The sequence below is a fragment of the Arachis ipaensis genome, chromosome B03 (assembly GCF_000816755.2).
Source record: "Arachis ipaensis cultivar K30076 chromosome B03, Araip1.1, whole genome shotgun sequence".
NCBI classification, from domain to species: Eukaryota; Viridiplantae; Streptophyta; class Magnoliopsida; order Fabales; family Fabaceae; genus Arachis; species Arachis ipaensis.
Genome location: NC_029787.2, coordinates 27,870,036 through 27,888,031, shown reverse-complemented (window position 1 = coordinate 27,888,031; position 17,996 = coordinate 27,870,036). Strand labels below are relative to the sequence as shown.

The following is a 17,996-nucleotide window of genomic DNA, read 5'->3' as shown; positions in this document are numbered from 1 at the left end:
GAGAGAGAGAGAGGGAAGAGACATTGGAGGGAAAAGAAGAAGATTGGGCGACGCGAGGAGGTAGGGTTCTCGCGTCAGGGGTTAATGAAATCAAATCCACGCATACGCGTGGATCACACGTGAAACTAAGTTGGTGGGTTGTCTCCCACCTAGCACTTTGCTTTTACGTCCTTAAGTTGGACGTCTTCAGCCTCATTCTGCTTCTGTTGGTGGGTCTTCCAAGAGGAAAATCTCTAGTTCTTTGTGATCCTTCGTCTTCTCTCCATGATAAAGCTTCAGGCAATGTCCATTGACCTTCAGGAATTTGGAGCTAGAAGGGTGACGCAGGTGAAAAACTCCGTATGGCTCTGCCTTCTCTACTCTATAGGGACCTTCCCATCTTGATCTTAGTTTGCCGGGCATAAGCCTCAGTCTGAAGTTATAAAGAAGAAATAACTCCCCTGGTCTGAATTCTCTCATTTTTATGTGTTTGTCATGGACAGCCTTTATCGTCTCTTTGTATCGCCTGGAATTGTCATATGCTTCTAGGCGAAGATTCTCTAATTCTGCTAGTAGCAGCTTTCTTTCAGCACCAGATTCTTCAAAATTCATATTGCATTCCCTTACAGCCTATAAAGCCTTGTGTTCCACCTCTACTGGGAGGTGGCAAGCCTTTTCGTATACTAAGCGAAAGGGGCTCATCCCGATGGGTGTTTTGTATGCTGTTCTATATGCCCAGAGTGCATCTTGTAGCCTGGCACTCTAATCCTTCCTATGAGGCTTTACTATTTTCTCCAGAATGCGTTTAATCTCTCTGTTAAACACTTCTGCTTGTCCATTGGTCTGAGGATGGTAAGCGGTTGCTACTTTGTGAACTATCTCATACTTTTTCAGTAATCCTGTTAGTCTCCTGTTACAAAAGTGAGTGCCTTGATCGCTCACGATTGCTCGTGGTGATCCAAAGCGACAGATAATATGGTTTCTAACAAAGGAAACAACAGTGTTAGCATCATCCGTACGGGTAGGAATTGCTTCCACCCATTTAGAAACATAATCTACAGCTAACATTATATAAAGGTAGCCATTAGAGTTTGGAAATGGACCCATGAAGTCAATGCCCCAAACATAAAAAATTTCACAAAAAAGCATAATCTGTTGAGGCATCTCATCCCTCTTGGATATATTAGCAAATCTTTGGCATGGGGAACAAGATTTACAAAATTCAACAGCATCTTTAAAAAAAGTGGGCCACCAGAATCCACAGTCTAAGATTTTTCTAACTGTTCTTTGAGGGCCAAAATGTCCTCTACTCTCAGAAGAGTGGCATGCCTCTAAAATGTATTAGAATTCTGATTGTGGCACACATCTTCTAATTACCTGGTCAGCACCACACCTCCATAGAAATGGGTCATCCCATATATAATATTTAGACTCGCTTTTCAACTTGTCCCTTTGATGTTTAGTAAAATTTGGAGGGAAGGTATGGCTAACTAGATAATTAGCTACAGGTGCATACCAAGGAACTACTTCAGATACTGGATGCAAGCTATCAAATGGGAAAGCATCATTTATAGGAGTGGAGTCATCCTTAATGTGCTCAAGGCGACTCAAGTGGTCTGCCACTAAATTCTGGTTACCACTCCTATCCTTAATTTCTAAATCAAATTCTTGCAGTAGCAGTATCCAATGTATTAACCTTGGTTTGGACTCATTTTTAGCTAATAAATATTTTAGAGCTGCATGGTCTGAGTATACTACTACTTTAGTACTAAGTAAATAGGCTCAGAATTTATCCAGAGCAAAAACAATAGCAAGAAGCTCTTTTTCAGTAGTAGTATAATTAGATTGAGCAGCATCTAATGTTTTAGATGCATAAGCAATTACGAAAGGATCCTTACCTTTGGGCTGAGCCAGTGCCGCTCCTACTGCATGGTTGGAGGCATCACACATAATTTCAAATTGCTGGCTCCAGTCTGGTCCTCTCACAATCGGAGCTTGAGTCAGGGCGATCTTTAGCTTATCAAACGCTCTCATACAATCCTCACTGAACTCGAACTCAATATCTTTCTGTAGTAGTCTGGATAAAGGTAATGCTACCTTACTGAAGTCCTTAATGAATCTCCTATAAAAACCTACATGGCCAAGGAACGAACGGACTTCCCTCACGGAGGAGGGGTAAGGTAAACTAGAAATGACATCCACCTTTGCTGGATCTACTGAAATACCAGTTTTAGAGGCAACATGTCCTAGAATAATCCCTTGTTTTACCATAAAGTGACTGGTACACGAAATCATGATCGCATACTTTTCACACAACTCCATGCAACTGACCAGCAAGTGCACTGGGTCGTCCAAGTAATACCTTACGTGAGTAAGGGTCGATCCCACGGAGATTGTCGGCTTGAAGCAAGCTATGGTCATCCTTGTAAATCTCAGTCAGGCGGATTCAAATGGTTATGGGATTTTGATAATTAAAGTATAATTAAAACAAAAAATAAGATAGAAGTACTTATGTAATTCATTAGTGGGATTTCAGATAAGCGTATGAAGATGCTTTGTTCCTTCTGAACCTCTGCTTTCCTATTGCCTTCATCCAATCATTCATACTCATTTCCATAGCAAGCTGTATGTTGGGGGATCACCGTTGTCAATGGCTACCGTCTGTCCTCTCAGTGAAAATGGTCCAAATGTATTGTCACCGCACGGCTAATCATCTGTCAGTTCTCACTCATGTTGGAATAGGATCCATTGATCCTTTTGCGTCTGTCACTACGCCCAACACTCGAGAGTTTGAAGCTCGTCACAGTCATCCCATCCCAGATCCTACTCGGAATACCACAGACAAGGTTTAGACTTTCTGGATCTCAGGAATGGCTGCCAATAATTCTAGCCTATACCACGAAGGTTCTAATCTTAGATTAGAAACCCAAGAGATATGCATTCAAGCTCGTTTTCAGGTAGAATGGAAGTGGTTGTCAGGCACGCGTTCATGGGTGAGAATGGTGATGAGTGTCACTTGATCATCACATTCATCATGTTGAAGTGCGAATGGATATCTTAGAACAAGAATAATCATGAATTGAATAGAAAACAGTAGTAATTGCATTAATTCATGAGGAACGGTGGAGCTCCACACCTTAATCTATGGGGTGTAGAAACTCCACCGTTGAAAATACAGAAATAAAAATAGGGTAGACATGGCCAAGTGGCCAGCCTCCCATGGAGGTCTCATAACGTAAAAGTTACATAATGTGTTTCAGAGATTAAAATACAATAGTAAAAGGTCCTATTTATAATGAACTAGTAACCTAGGGTTTACAGAAATAAGTAAATGATGCAGAAATCTACTTCTGGGCCCACTTGGTGTGTGCTTGGGCTGAGCATTGAAGCTTTTTCGTGATTGGGCTATTCCTAGAGTTAAACACCAGCTTTTGTGCCAGTTTGGACGTTTAACTCCAATTCTGGTCCCAGTTTGGGTGTTTTACGCCAGAAATTTTAGGCTGACTTTGAACGCCGGTTTGGCCCATCAAATCTCGGGCAAAGTATGAACTATTATATATTGCTAGAAATCCCAGGATGTCTGCTTTCCAACGCAATTGAGAGCGTGCCAATTGGGCTTCTGTAGCTCCAGAAAATTCACTTCGAGTGCAGAAAGGTTAGAATTCAACAGCATCTGCAGTCCTTTTTCAGCCTCTGAATCAGATTTTTGCTCAGGTCCCTCAATTTCAGCCAGAAAATACTTGAAATCACAGAAAAATACACAAACTCATAGTAAGTCTAGAAATGTGATTTTTATTTAAAAACTAATAATTATATACTAAAAACTAACTAAATCATACTAAAAACTACCTAAAAACAATGCTAAAAAGCGTATAAATTATTCGCTCATCAGTGACATTTTTCAAAATTCAATATAAGGTTTGAACTAACACACCTGTCTAATACTCTAGCTAAACTATCCAAGCAAAGGTCAAATGAATCACCATATATGCTAAAATCATCCATAAATACTTCCATACAATTCTCAATAAGATCTGAAAAGATACTCATCATGCATCTTTGGAAAGTAGCAGGTGCATTGCATAAGCCAAAAGGCATTCTTTTATAAGCATACGTTCTAAAGGGACATGTAAAAGTGGTCTTCTCCTGATCCTCAGGAGCTATATAAATTTGAAAGTAACCTGTATAACCATCTAAAAAGCAATAATGGGATTTACCTGATAGGCGATCGAGCATCTGATCAATAAATAGCAAGGGGTAATGATCTTTGCAAGTAGCTTGGTTGAGACGCCTATAGTCAATGCAAACCTCCATGAATTCTGCATGCTCATTCTTTATTGTTGTGACTCCAGACTTCTTGGGCACCACTTGTACTGGACTAACCCATTCACTGTCTGAGATGGGGTAAATGATATCTGCTTCAAGTAGCCTGGTCACTTCTTTCTTGACAACTTCCAAGATGGTTGGATTCAATCTTCTTTGGGGTTGACAGACAGGTTTCGAGTCCTCTTCTAAATATATTCTGTGCTCACAAACTTGAGGACTGATGCCTACTATATCCTCCAAGCTCCACCCAATTGCTTTCTTATATCTTTTCAGCACACTAAGCAGTTGTTCCTCCTGTTGAGAAGTGAGTTCCCTTGCAATGATAACTGAAAACTTCTGATTATCCTCAAGGTAAGCATACTTGAGGTGTGGAGGAAGAGGTTTTAATTCCAATTTCTGCTCATGGCTAGGTTCTGGATCATCCGGGGCTAGTGGTAATGATAAAGTGTTGACATGATGTTCAGAAGGTGTCCCCACACATGGACCTTGCTCTATGTGCTTCTCTTCTAATTCTTCTTGGTGAACTTCAGCTATAGTTTTATCAATGATGTCGTACTGGAAGATAGAATGATCTTCTGGAGGGTGCTTCATAGCTTCATTTAAACTGAAACTTACTGTTCTGCTATCTATTTCAAAAGAGTAAGTTCCTGAGAATGCATCCAGCTTGAACTTTGAAGTTTTCAGGAATGGTCTTCCAAGCAGAATTGATGATGGTCTTCCTGAGTCATTAGGGGGCATTTCCAGGATATAGAAGTCAATGGAAAATGTGAGCCCCTTAATGCTCACTAATACATCTTCAGCAATTCCAACTACTGTAATAATGCTTTTATCTGCTAACACAAAATGAGCTGCCGACCTTTTTAAGGGAGGGAGCCTTAGAGTATCATATATAGACAATGGCATTATACTAACACACGCTCCTAAGTCAGAATGGGATAGGGATGGCGCCACTTGTAGCCTCTTCATCCTTTGGTGCTCCATTCCTTGGCTGAGCCGTTTCTTCTTCAACCTTTGTCTTGTACTTTATCTTCCTCTTCAGCATCTTCTACTTCTATCACATCCTCAGCTGAGGCATGTTCTATTGGGCTTAGCTCCTCCTGATTTCTCTCTGGAAGTGTGGTTCCAGACCTCAAAGTGATGGTATTGATGCCACCCTTCGGGTTAGGTAAGGGTTGAGAAGGAATTCCACTGGAGTTTAAAGGTTGGTTAGTGGAAGTAGGTAATGAATCTATCTGGGCGGCGAGAGCTTGTAAAGTGGCGTTCAGACCATTTAGAGTAGAGTTCAGTGTAGTCTGCATATCTTGTTATCCTTGTGCAAGAGAACAAAGCATCTCGTCATTTGATGAGGAAGTAGGATAAGTGATCTGTGGTACTTGTTGTTGGTTTTGCTGGGGTCCTTGTGATTGTCTTAAGTGAGGAGCTCTGTAAGGTTGGTTCTAATTCTGCTGCCTGTTGTTGTTATTCCACCTCTGGTTTCCATAGTTGTCTCTGCCTCCTCTGTTATAGTTGTCCCTCCATCCATAGTTGCAAGTATAGCCCTTAACCAGCTAAAATCCACCTCACCAATTTAAAAAGGGTGTCACAAAAATTTAGAATAAAAATACTGGGAGTATGAATCCCAAGTCGTCTCCCAACGAGTTGCAGGAAAGGGTGCTATTTTATTAATTAGGAATTTTCCAAGAGTTTTGAGAGTTGAATAATGAGTAATTAAATAATTGTAAATTTAAGCAGTAAAAATAAACTAAGAATAATTATTGATATTCTAAATAAAAAGCCTTGACTGGAGGAATGATTAATTGGAAGTTCTATCCTTGTTGAGGTCTCTTAAATGTAGTATTAAAAAGGTTGTTGTTTTCACTTAGTTAACCCTTACTAAATAAAGGAAAGTCAAGTGATTAAGCTAACCCTTATTCGCAAATCCTAGTCCTCTCCCTTAGGAAAGTCTAGCATTAGTAAATACAGAACTAGCCAACAACTTCCTGTTTAATCAACACCTAAGCCTTCCAACTCAAGTGTCTCATTTTAATCAAGCCCCATGTCAAGTATGGAGTCTACTCCATTGACATGAATATAAAACTCAGAAAAATATAAGAAGACATATTAAATTAATTAAGATAAAATAGAGACTGAAAATTAATTAAAAGTAAAAGTAATCCCTTTATCAACAATCCATGAAAATAATCCAATTAGAAATCTAAATAAAATAAATAAGGATATGGAAGAATAAGGGACAGAGTAAACAAACTAGAATAATGTCTTCAACGGAGGTAATGACTTCTTCAATATCCCAAAGCATAAACTAATTAACTATGAATGTAAAGAAAACCTAGAGGGGAAGTAATCCTCTCTAAATTCAGATCTAAAAACCTAAAACTATCCTAATGAGAATATGTGAAGTTGTGTCAAGTTGCGTAAAGAGGTGTTTTGAGTCTCTGTATGTTCCCTGTCTTTATTCTGTGTTTTTGGGCTGAAAACTGGGTTAAAACGCGGCCCGAAATTGCCCCCAGGATTTTTTGTTAATTATGCAGATCGCGCAGGTCACGCGTACGCGTCGTCCATGCGTTCGCGTCATTCAGGGATTTTCCTTGTCACGCGAGCGCGTCGTCCACGCATTTGCGTCATTCGTATAGACTCCACGTGCACGCGTCGCTTCAATTTTTCCATTTCGCGCGTTCGCGTCACCCATGCACGCGCGTCGATGTTCGCTGGTCATCTCCTTAGTTTCTTGTGTTCCTTCTATTTTTGCAAGCTTCTTCTTTATTCTCTAAGTCATTCTTGCCCTATGAAGCCTGAAACACTTAACACACAGATCACGGCATCGAATGGTATAAAGGAGAATTAAAATATACTAATTAAAGGTCTCTAGGAAGCAAGTTTTCAACCATAAAACAATTCTAGGAAGGAGTTATAAAATCATGCAATTAGTATGAATAAGTGGGTGAAGACTTGATGAAACCACTCAATTAAACACAAGATAAACCATAAAATAGTGGTTTATCAACGCGTGGCTCGAATTGTGCCTCTAGCACACTAGCCGCACGATTCCATCACAACTTTCTGTTCGTTAGATGGAGGCGCCGAATTGGTATCGACGCCCACGCGTGGCCTACGCGCACGTGTGGGCTATCTTGCATTTTTTTTATGTAGAATGCAAAATGCAAAATGCAGATGAATATGCAGAAATTATGAATGACTATTGTGGAAAATAAAAGAAAATAAAACTAATAATAAAAATGAAAGACCGTATCATGGTGGGTTGTCTCCTACCTAGCACTTTTAGTTAAAGTCCTTAAGTTGGACACTTGGTGAGCTCCTTGTCATGGAGGCTTGTGCTTGAACTCATCCAAGAATTTCCACTAATGTTTGCAATTCCAATAGCCTCCGGGTCCCAAACTTGGCACATAAAGCCTTCAAGCAAGTTAAAGCAAGTGACAATGCCCCAGGAGTGTTGATTGGTAGAATGAATTTCGGGGTCCCAAACCTTGCTTTTGCACCCGTTTTCGCATTGATCATCATTGTTCCAACCGGGTGGCACGCAATCTGAATTCCCACTAAGATACCCAAACAACTTCCTAGACCCATTCAATCGAGCTCTGCACCAATCCTTGCATTTCAACTTAGAGCGTGCAACCATATTGAACCTTGCAGGACAACCCCTACCACTAACCATCTCCCTTTTACTCTTAAAGCCACAAAGAGCTCTAAGTTGACCATCCGTTTCCAGTAAACCATATTCAAGTCGGAAAGTAAAGGTTAAGGATGAGAATTTTACCCACTTGAATATTGTATTGGATGGTAATGGCTTCGGGAGAGGTGGTTCCAATGGTCTTGCAAGCTCCACTCCCTTGTGCTCTTCTTTGAATTCTTCCACCTCCTTGCAAACCTCTTCGACTTCAACCGCAACTTCATCAAATTCTTCTAATTCTTTCCCGTCACTCAAATCATAAGTTGGAGGTTGAGAAAAGTCCACCTCTGCATCACCTTCAGATTCACTCGGAGAAGGTTCTTCAGAATCAAGGGGTCCAGTCGCGGATGCAAGTTTATTACTAGGGGGTAGTAATGTGGGAACTTCATCACCAAAGGGATTTTTTTCGTGTTCTATTCCATCCAATTCTTCATAAGGGACATGCTTTGGAGGTTATGCGATGTCCTCCTCAACATCAATTTCAAGCTTATTGGAGGAATACTCTATAACTCTAGATTCCCATGGAGGTTCAGCATCTCCTAAGTCTTCGACCACTTCTTCCTCTTCAAAAATTATAGCTTCCTCCAGTTGTTCCAATACAAAATCTAACTCCTCCTTGATGTCTTCCTTCACTAATTTTTCAACTACTCCTTCATCTTCAAGGGTCTCTACTTCCACATTTTGGGCCTCCTCGTGCTTCTCTTGGATTGATGCATCCACATGGGATATAAAAGCTTGGATAGTAGAGGTTAGACTAGTGAAAGCAGAGGTAATTGTGGTTTGAAGCTCTATTTGCCTTTGGCGAATAACATTAAGGGTGTTGTCATCCAGTGGAGGTTGGGGTGGATAGGAGGGTTCATTATTTTGGAGAAAGGGTTCATAATAGGAAGGTAGTTCTTCTTGGTAAGGGTATGGAGATGGTGAATATTGAGGTGGTGGTTTTGGGTATGGCTCATATGGTTCGTATGGTGATTGGTATGGTGGAAATGGGTTAGGGTCATATAGAGGTGAATGGTGGAAAGGGGCTTGTGAGTATGGTGGTTCAGAGTTATATTGAGGAGGTGGTTCATAAGCATATGGTGGGGCTTGTTGGTAACTACAAGGGGGTCCACCATATCCATTGTCTTGGTACGCACCCTAGAATGGCTCTTGACCATAATAATTTGGTGGAGGTAGGTTGTCACGAAAAGGTCCAGCATAACCATTGTCTTGGGATGCATCGTAGAATGGTCGTTGCCCATGGCACATTGGAGGAGGTTATTGCCGAAAGGGTTGATCAAATCCTTGTGGCTCCTCCCATCTTTGATTGTTCCGACCTCGATGCATGTTCTCATTATAGCTTCCATTCCCTACAACATAATTGGAACCAAACTCATAGCGAAAGGGGTGAGAATTCATAGTAACAAAGGAAAGTAAAAACAAAAACTAATAAGAAAATATTGAGAATAAACTCCTAAAACTAGAAACACTAACAACGAAACGAAAGAAAAGCAAATTTATTCACAATATTCACAATAACCAATAATAAGGCACACATTTGTAATTCCCTGGCAACGGCGCCATTTTGATGAATGGATTTTTGCTAGTAAAGAATTCACAATAAATTCTCGTTGCTAGTATAGTTTCTAAACCAACAAAAAATCCTTTCATACAAAAATTTGGTTGTCACTAAGCAAACCCAATAAAATTAAACCGAGTATTCAAACCTCGGGTCGTCTCTCAAGGAATTGCAGGGAAGTGTGTTATTATCGATTATTAGATTGTATCTTTTTGGGTTTTTGAAATAGGAAACAAGGAAAGTAAATGATAAGAGAATAAACTAATAATTAAGAAAGCTCTTGGCAAGGTATGAGAATTAGAAGTCCTATCCTAGCTATCCTTATCAATTGTGATGAGAATTGTCCATTGTTCCCACTTAGTTAACCTCTAACTATGAAGAAAAGTCAAATGGATGAATCAATTTGATTCCTCAAGTCCTAGTCAACTCCTAGGGAAATACTAGCTTTAGAGGGATCCAAATCAACTAGCAACTTCTCAATTATCAATCAACAAAGGAGTTTGATAACTTAAGCGTCTCCAATTACTCAACCAAAGTCAAAAGGAGAAAAATATATTCTAAAATCTAACCAAGTATTTTATCAAACACTTGGAAGGCATAACATAAAAACATAGAAATTAATAATAGAATATAAGATCTAAAACCAATAATTGCAAGATCAATGATAACAAATAAAGGAAGAAGCAATAAACATGAAATACCTCAAATTGTATTAATAAGGAAAATCAAATCTAACATGAAGTTCATAAACCAAATTGGGGAATAAATAAATCAACAAGAGAATATAGATAAACTAAAGGACTAGAACAAATAAGAGTAGAAGAGAAACAAATTAAAGCAAAGTAGAAATCTGAATTTAAGAAAAGCTAAACCTAAGAATCCTAAAACCAAAGAGAGAGGAGAGAGCCTCTCTCTCTAAAAACTACCTCTAAAATCTAAAATTATGTGAATGAATGTATGAATGATTCCTCCCACCTGATTGATTCCCCCATTCTGCAGTCTCTATTCTGTGTTCTCGGGCTTGGACTTGGGCCAAAAAGGAGCCCAGAAATTGCTCCCAGCGCTTTCTGCAAATTCTGCACGTGGCGCATATCACGCGTACGCATAGGTCACGCGTACGCGTCAGTCACGCGTACGCGTCAGTCACGCGTACGCGTCGCTTGTCTTTTGCGCTAGTCACGCGTACGCGTCACTGCCAGCTTCTCAAAACTTCATTTTCTTGCGTTCCTTCCACTTTTGCATGTTTCCTTTCCATCCTCTAAGTCATTTCTGCCCTATAAAGCCTGAAAATATTTAACACACAGATCACGGCATTGAATGGTAATAAAGGGTAATTAAAATTGACAGTTTAAAGGCCCAGGAAACATGTTTTCAACTATATCACAGAATTAGGAAGGATTTGTAAAATCATGCAAATTATATGGATAAGTGAGCAAAGGATTGATAAAAACCACTCAATTGAGCACAAGATAAACCATAAAATAGTGGTTTATCATACTCACCGAACCGAAAAGTTACACACAATTACTCACAGTTAGTCACAGTTACTCACACTCACAATTACTTACAGTTACATATTATCAATTCAATTGAATTCAATTCAGATGTAGATCACCTCAGTCCATTCAATTCACTTCAAATAAAATTAGCTATTTCATTCCATTAAATTCGATTCAGAATTCAATAATCCAAACCTCATTAAATTGATGTGTTTCAGAAGAATCATCCAAATCGCAGTCATTCAACTGATTTGAAGTTAATTCATTCATTGTCTCAATTCAAAAGTGTAGATCGAAGAAGAAAACGAAGAAGAAGATGAACGACGAAGCTAATTGCGTTGAATCAATCTAGATCTATAATGCACAGAAGAAAAATATAAAAGAAGAGAACAACGAATTTAATTAGGTTAAAGAAGAAGAAGGAGAACAGGAAGAACGTGAAGAAGAACGCGAAAGAGGTTTATGTTGTATGAGAAGGTTTATGTTGAGAAACGTTGATAAAACAAAATAAGAATTCGTTATATAGGTTATAAGTGACGCGTGTAAAATAAACGAGGGTGTGGGGCGTGGAGTGAAAGTTACATGGATACCATCCATGTAATTTTTACATGGATGTAGAGCTTTTCCAAATAAATATTATGAGTAAAAATTATTGAATTAATTATTTTTATTATGAGTATAATATAAATATTTAATAAAGAATTAATGATTGATTTATTATTGTATGTATGTTGTTAGAATAGAATAGAATAGTTATTTGAGTATTAGTATATAATATAATAGTTAATTAATTAACGTATTGTTTTGATAATGAAAATTTTATTCTGTTAAATTTAATTTGTTAATTAATTAATATTATGTTTGTGTTTAGGGTTCTAGAATGTTGCAATGTGACCACTACTTGCCGCTAGATCCGTACAATCAAGTAGTGGAGGGACATTTACGGGACACTGGCTTTTATCATGTTTTACAGATTGGAGTTGTCCAATGTCAGTCAGCATTGGTTAATGCTCTGATCGAGAGATGGCTCTCTGAAACTCACACATTCCATTTTCCGGTTGGTGAGTGTGCCATAACGCTTGAAGACGTGGCGTTAATTCTTGGTCTTCTGACGAATGGTTTGCCAGTCACAGGACCGACACTCAATAGTTATGAGGCATTAGAGGCTGAATGCTTGGATCAGTTTGATGTTGCACCTAGGAAGGCACACTGTAGGAAAAGTTTCATCAAGTTGATGTGGATTCGAGGATTGAAAGATCGTTTAGTGTTGGTTGATGATATTCAGATTCAGAGGTATGTGAAGTGCCACATAATGCTATTGTTTGGGACCGTTGTGTTTGGAGATAAGTCTGGAATAAAAGTACACTAGAAGTTTCTGCCGTCACAACAGTATAAGACTCCCCAAAGTTTCATAACCCAACATTACACCAAACTTGATCTCATATAAAAAAAAAATTAGCCCCCAAAAGGATAATAATTATTTGGAATATTATATGGGGATAATAATTATTTGAAATATTACATGCAAACTGCAAAGCACACTTTTCCTCTCCTTTCCAAGCAGGTCATTCTAAAAATTTCGTGCTTTACATAAAATTAAATTTGTCCGTAAGTTACCAGCTACACAATAATATTTTATTGAAAAATTGATTGTACATAGAACATTAGAGTTTCGCTTTTGTACAGTGATACATCTGATAATTTTTCTAACCTATATTCAACTCTCACTTCTCTTATTCACTAAAATATTTTATACTTTATTCAAATTTAACATATAACATGTTTGGATCCAAATTTTATTTTGAAACTCTGCCACTAGTAACGATTTGTCATGCACTTGTTTTAAATTAAAAGTAATAGTTGTGGAAAAGATTGTACATAATTATAAAAGTGTAATTGAACTAAATGCTTCTTTTGTTTTTCTTATTATTTATGCAAAAAATTTTATCAAAATTTTACACTTAATTTACCTCTTTTTTGAGTATTTATGCAATTATGCATATCGACTAACAAGAAATAAGAAAAAAATAGTATAAAAAAACAAAAAAAAAAGAAAAAATAAGAGGAGAAGAAAGAAGAAGAAAAAGAACATGAGAGAAAAACGAAGAAAAGAAAAGAAAAGGAATAAATTTTATAAAAAAAATGTTAGTCTTAATAATATGAAAAAAGGAAGAGATTGAGAAAGAAAAGTAGGAGAAATAAAAAGAGAAAAAAAATTGTTTAATAAATAGATAAGAAAAAAATAATTGTTTCGATAATTACTTGAAACTAGATTGTTTGAGTCTGAACGTGAGGTCAAGGTTCTTTGTGAGCAGCGTTTGACTTTTGTTGGTGTTGAGGTGCCGCCGTCCGAGTTCCTTGTGAGAAGGTGGGAGTGGTACTTGTAAGGGACTCCGATGTTTAAGTTAGCAAGAGTTTAAGCAGTTTTTTTAGTAGATTGGATTCTGAATATACCTGAGAATATCAATGTATTTATAGTAGAATAGATAATCACTTTTTAGTGTAGTTTCACCTTTGATGGCAGATAACCACTTCCTTTTTTCTAGGGAAGTAGTTGAGATCTCCCTTCTAGATAAATAGGAGATAGCTTAGGAGTTAGTTACTTATTTAGGTAAGTAGAGTTGAACTGTTGTCATCGCGTCCAACTTCTATGAAGTCAGGTAGATATAGTGGAAGTATGATCTCTTACTTGGACCTTTATTTATTTTGGAGAGTGATTTCAGATTTTTTTTTTTGTTGTATTTTCTATTTTGTATAATATGTCTGAGAAGCATCTCTTACTAAGTTGAGTAAGCACTTAATGTGATGAGTTTAGATAATTGCATAGCTAAGTCAAGTTTATATTGAAACTTGTGTGTCCAGTGAAGACTAAATGTAAGTTGCATTGCATAAGGCAACTGAACCAACCATATATGACTGTGTCACTTTTTTTTCTCTCTGTTTTATTTCTATTTTTTTGTTTTTATGAGATAAAGCAAAATTATCTCCTGTATAATTTGCTGTGCAGATCAAACAGTAGCCAAGTTTAATATCTGATTTTAAAACCAACTTATTAAAAGTTAAAGAAATCATAAATTCAACCCTCTTTTTCTAAATCTTCCGAATCCTTTAGAAATATATATATTTTAAATTTGTTAAATATATAAAAATTTAATTCATTTACAGAATAAGTAAAATATGTAACCAAAAAAAATAATAAATATACTACCTCTCCGACGAGAGCGCCTACGCCGTCCGCTGGGCTGTCCAGCAATATATCCGTCCCGGTGACGCCGTTATCCTCCTCCACGTCAGCCCCACTAACGTCCTGTTCGGTGCCGACTGGGGCTCCATCGACCTCGCCATCAACACTGACCCAGCTTTAGACGACGAAGGCATTACCACCACCGCTTCCATCAACGACAGTTCTGGCGGCGGCAGTGGCGACCACAACAAGCGCAAGCTCGAAGACGATTTCGATGCGTTCACGGCGACAAAGGCCGCCGATCTCGCTAAGCCTTTGCGTGAGGCACAAATCCCTTTCAAGATCCACATCGTGAAGGACCATGACATGAAGGAGCGCCTCTGCCTCGAGGTCGAGCGCCTCGGTCTCAGTGCCGTCATCATGGGAAGCCGCGGATTCGGTGCCGTGCGTCGCGGCAGCGATGGGCGCCTTGGCAGCGTTAGCGACTATTGCGTGCATCACTGCATTTGCCCCGTTGTTGTTGTCCGCTATCCCGAAGATAAGGACGGCGGCCTCGCGGCTGGTGCTAGAGCTGGGGATGCCGTGGTGGCAAAGCAGGGCGGCGACGGCAAGGCTGTGATCAAGCCTGTGACGGCGGTGCAGGATCATAAAAAAGGTTAGGGATTTGAAGATATTTTTTTTCTTTTTGTGACGGAAATGGAATTGATGTGATAGTTGATATATCGATTGTGCATTAATAAGTGTAATATCAATAGAACATGCAGATAAAATGCTAACTTGAGAACATAATGTTCTTCTTCTTCTTCTTGAGATAAAATGCTAACTTGAGATAATGTTCTTCTTCTTCTTATTATTGTTGTTGTTATTATTATTATTATGGTAACTTGGGTAGTTGTTTAAGAAACCTGGATATGGGAGACACTACAAGCAACTAAATGTAAATGTTAGGATCAAATGACATTGTGTCAATTTAAGCAAAAGCTTTTATAGGATATATATTTTATTAATCTAACCATTAAATTGTAACAACATATAGTGAAGATCATTTATACCAAATTTCACTGAATTCGAACATCAATACCCATGTAATTGAATAACTTGTTTTTGTATATTTTGAATAATTATATTACGTCAATTTTTAAGTATATAAAAGGTGTAGCAAACGATTTTGGATTGACAAGAAATTTTTTTAGAATGATGTATACAAAACATAAACTTCTAATCCGGTGGTTAGTTTTTAAAAAATTACTTGAAAAAAAAAGTTATTAAATGTTATAACATTTACTTGAAGCTACGCTAGTGTTATTTGATCCTTACCAAATTTGGGATATGTCTTATCTGATTGGGGAATAGCAAGATATTGTATATTAGGTGGTAGAATTTTGGTTGAATGACAGCGGAGATAAATCCCAACATTGAACACTGTGTCGCTAATTTTGTTTTAAAATATGATGAAAACTTGACAAGGGCTTCGCCCTAATGTATTGATTGGGCCACTTTAGGCATAGCTCCACTAATAATTGTGGTTGGGATCTATGGTACTATTGTCTATTGCCATTTTTCCGGTCCATCTCCCCTCCGACGTCATCTGATTTTGGTTTTTATCGTGTTAACTTGGTTACTTGGTATATGGTTGACTTAGATAGGCCATAGTAGGATGCTTTATGGGCAGATTTTTTTTATTTTGGCTTGAGGTTTACATTTTCTTATCCATGTTAGTAATGATAGGTCACCATTCACATTAGTTGAGGTTTACATGTTTTTTATCCATATTAGTAATGATAAGTCACCATTCACATTATTTAAAGAAGCAACCTAATCTTATGCTGAGTTGGATTGGATTTTGAAATTGCATCCAATCCGTGATAAGTCACTTTATGAATATGTTCATTTCTAAACCTTAGGATATGGTTTGCCATTTGAGTGATATGCAAGTGCATCCACTGGTTAAGCCAGGTTTCTATTAAATTTAAATCCTGGCATTCACAATTGAGATGCCTGGCAATTTTATTCCCTAAGGTTCGTGACATGCTTAACTCTTATGACTAGCCTTGAATATCCTTGCCTTCCATGGCTTCATTTGCATTCATTCTTTGTATTATGTTACACTAAAAGTGATATGAAATTATAAGCTATTAAGTTGCCAGGCTTCTTAAGGTTTCATTCATTTTTTATGCTTGATCAACCATTAATTGCTGCCATAATTTACACAGTAAATGTAATTTGGAGTCGAATTCAAAGTAAGAATTTTGTAATAATGTAGATTTTTCTATTTTTCTGGGGGAAGTCCTGATTATCAATTTAAGTTTGGTCACCTATTTTCTTTGACCTGTGATATTAACTATCAAAGACGGATGAAGTATATTATAGAGTTGTAGAAAATTGGGTGCATAGTTCCAATTCATCCTGTTGTTTTATTGTTTTTCCTGTTGGTTTTGTTATGGATATGCAATTTCCAATTTGCATATTAGGATTATAGATGAAAATTGTATACTAGATAGCATCTGACACTAGGAAAACATTAATTAACATCCTTGCTTACGTTGAATGTTTGATTCCTTGAATGACATTGAGCTAATTGAAGTTTCCTTTTCAAAATCTGTTTCCCCTCCAGCAATGCTCTATTTAATGATGATATGTGATTTTATTTTCGTAATCTCTGAGCTAATCAATCTGATTTATACATTACACGTTACTGTGTTTTAGACCTGAGCGTTACATCTTAAGCTGATATTGATTTTGCTGGCATTCTTGATGTTTGGTTTTCTACCTAATTTTTTTCTTGTTGCGGAATTAAAATTTGAGCTTCTAATTGTCGGTTGATTTGGAGCAGAGCATTAGCTGAAGCCAAGTTGTTGGCCAAGTCGTTGCTTCAATCTTTTCACTGCAAGTGTGCTCTTATGCCTTCCTTCGCCCCCTCTCTATCATCTGCAACTATAAAGAAAAAGAAAGAAGCACATATGTTTTCTTGATATCAGTGGTCAAATGGTATCCCCTTGTACCATGCTTCTTATTGGGGTCAACAATGCTTGTATATAAGTATATCAGATGTTACATTTTTTTATGCTGTTTAAAATTTTAAACTTTGTCATGAGATGCTTTCATTAATACATGTATCTTGATTTTTCTCCTGTGGTTTGGATTTTTTATTGGATTGCAGAATGTATTTGATCCGAAAGGGATTGGTGGTAATGGTTATAGAGTGCTCTCTTTCTCTTTCTGTCAGGTTGTACTTAGTGCATTTCCTGCATATGAACATTGAAAAGGATTATGGCTAGTTTTTGTATGGATTAATATGGTAGCGAAACCTTTTTTGTTCCCAAGTTGTATATACTATATACTCTTTTCACGTAGATACATAAGTTTCACTGAATGGTTTTTTGGGTTTACTGTTCGCATTCTATATGTGGAAGTTTATAGTTATACTATCATGATGAACGCTTTATAATTTACAGATTACTGTAGAGGTTTGATGATTTCTGCCTCTTAGTTGAACTATGAAACCCTTATTATTGATCACATAGAATGTAGTTAGTCACAGGATAAAAGTTGGGGTAAAGTTTCATTTAAGTAAATTTTAATTGTAATAAATACCCAAAAAATTTAAGTGTAATAACCCTTAGCATCTTGTTCTTCGTTGGAGGTGGGTTAGCTTGGCAAGTCACTGTATATTATTAGTATGGGAATGGGAACACAAAAGTGTAGTTGTAACTTGGAAGTTGGAATTAGTGCATAATATATAGATATAGATAATGTACTAAAATT

General features: G+C 37.5%; 1 protein-coding gene across 1 annotated transcript in view; it reads left to right on the top strand.

Moving 5' to 3' along the window:
* Positions 1-17,598, top strand: part of LOC107632803 — a 17,877-nt gene extending 279 nt beyond the window's left edge. The window contains exons 2-4 of the mRNA XM_016336455.2: positions 11,919-12,340; positions 14,249-14,886; positions 17,065-17,598. Coding sequence (XP_016191941.1) covers positions 11,919-12,340; positions 14,249-14,886; positions 17,065-17,072 — 1,068 coding nt within the window. The 3' untranslated portion in view covers positions 17,073-17,598. The remainder of the gene's footprint in view (positions 1-11,918; positions 12,341-14,248; positions 14,887-17,064) is intronic.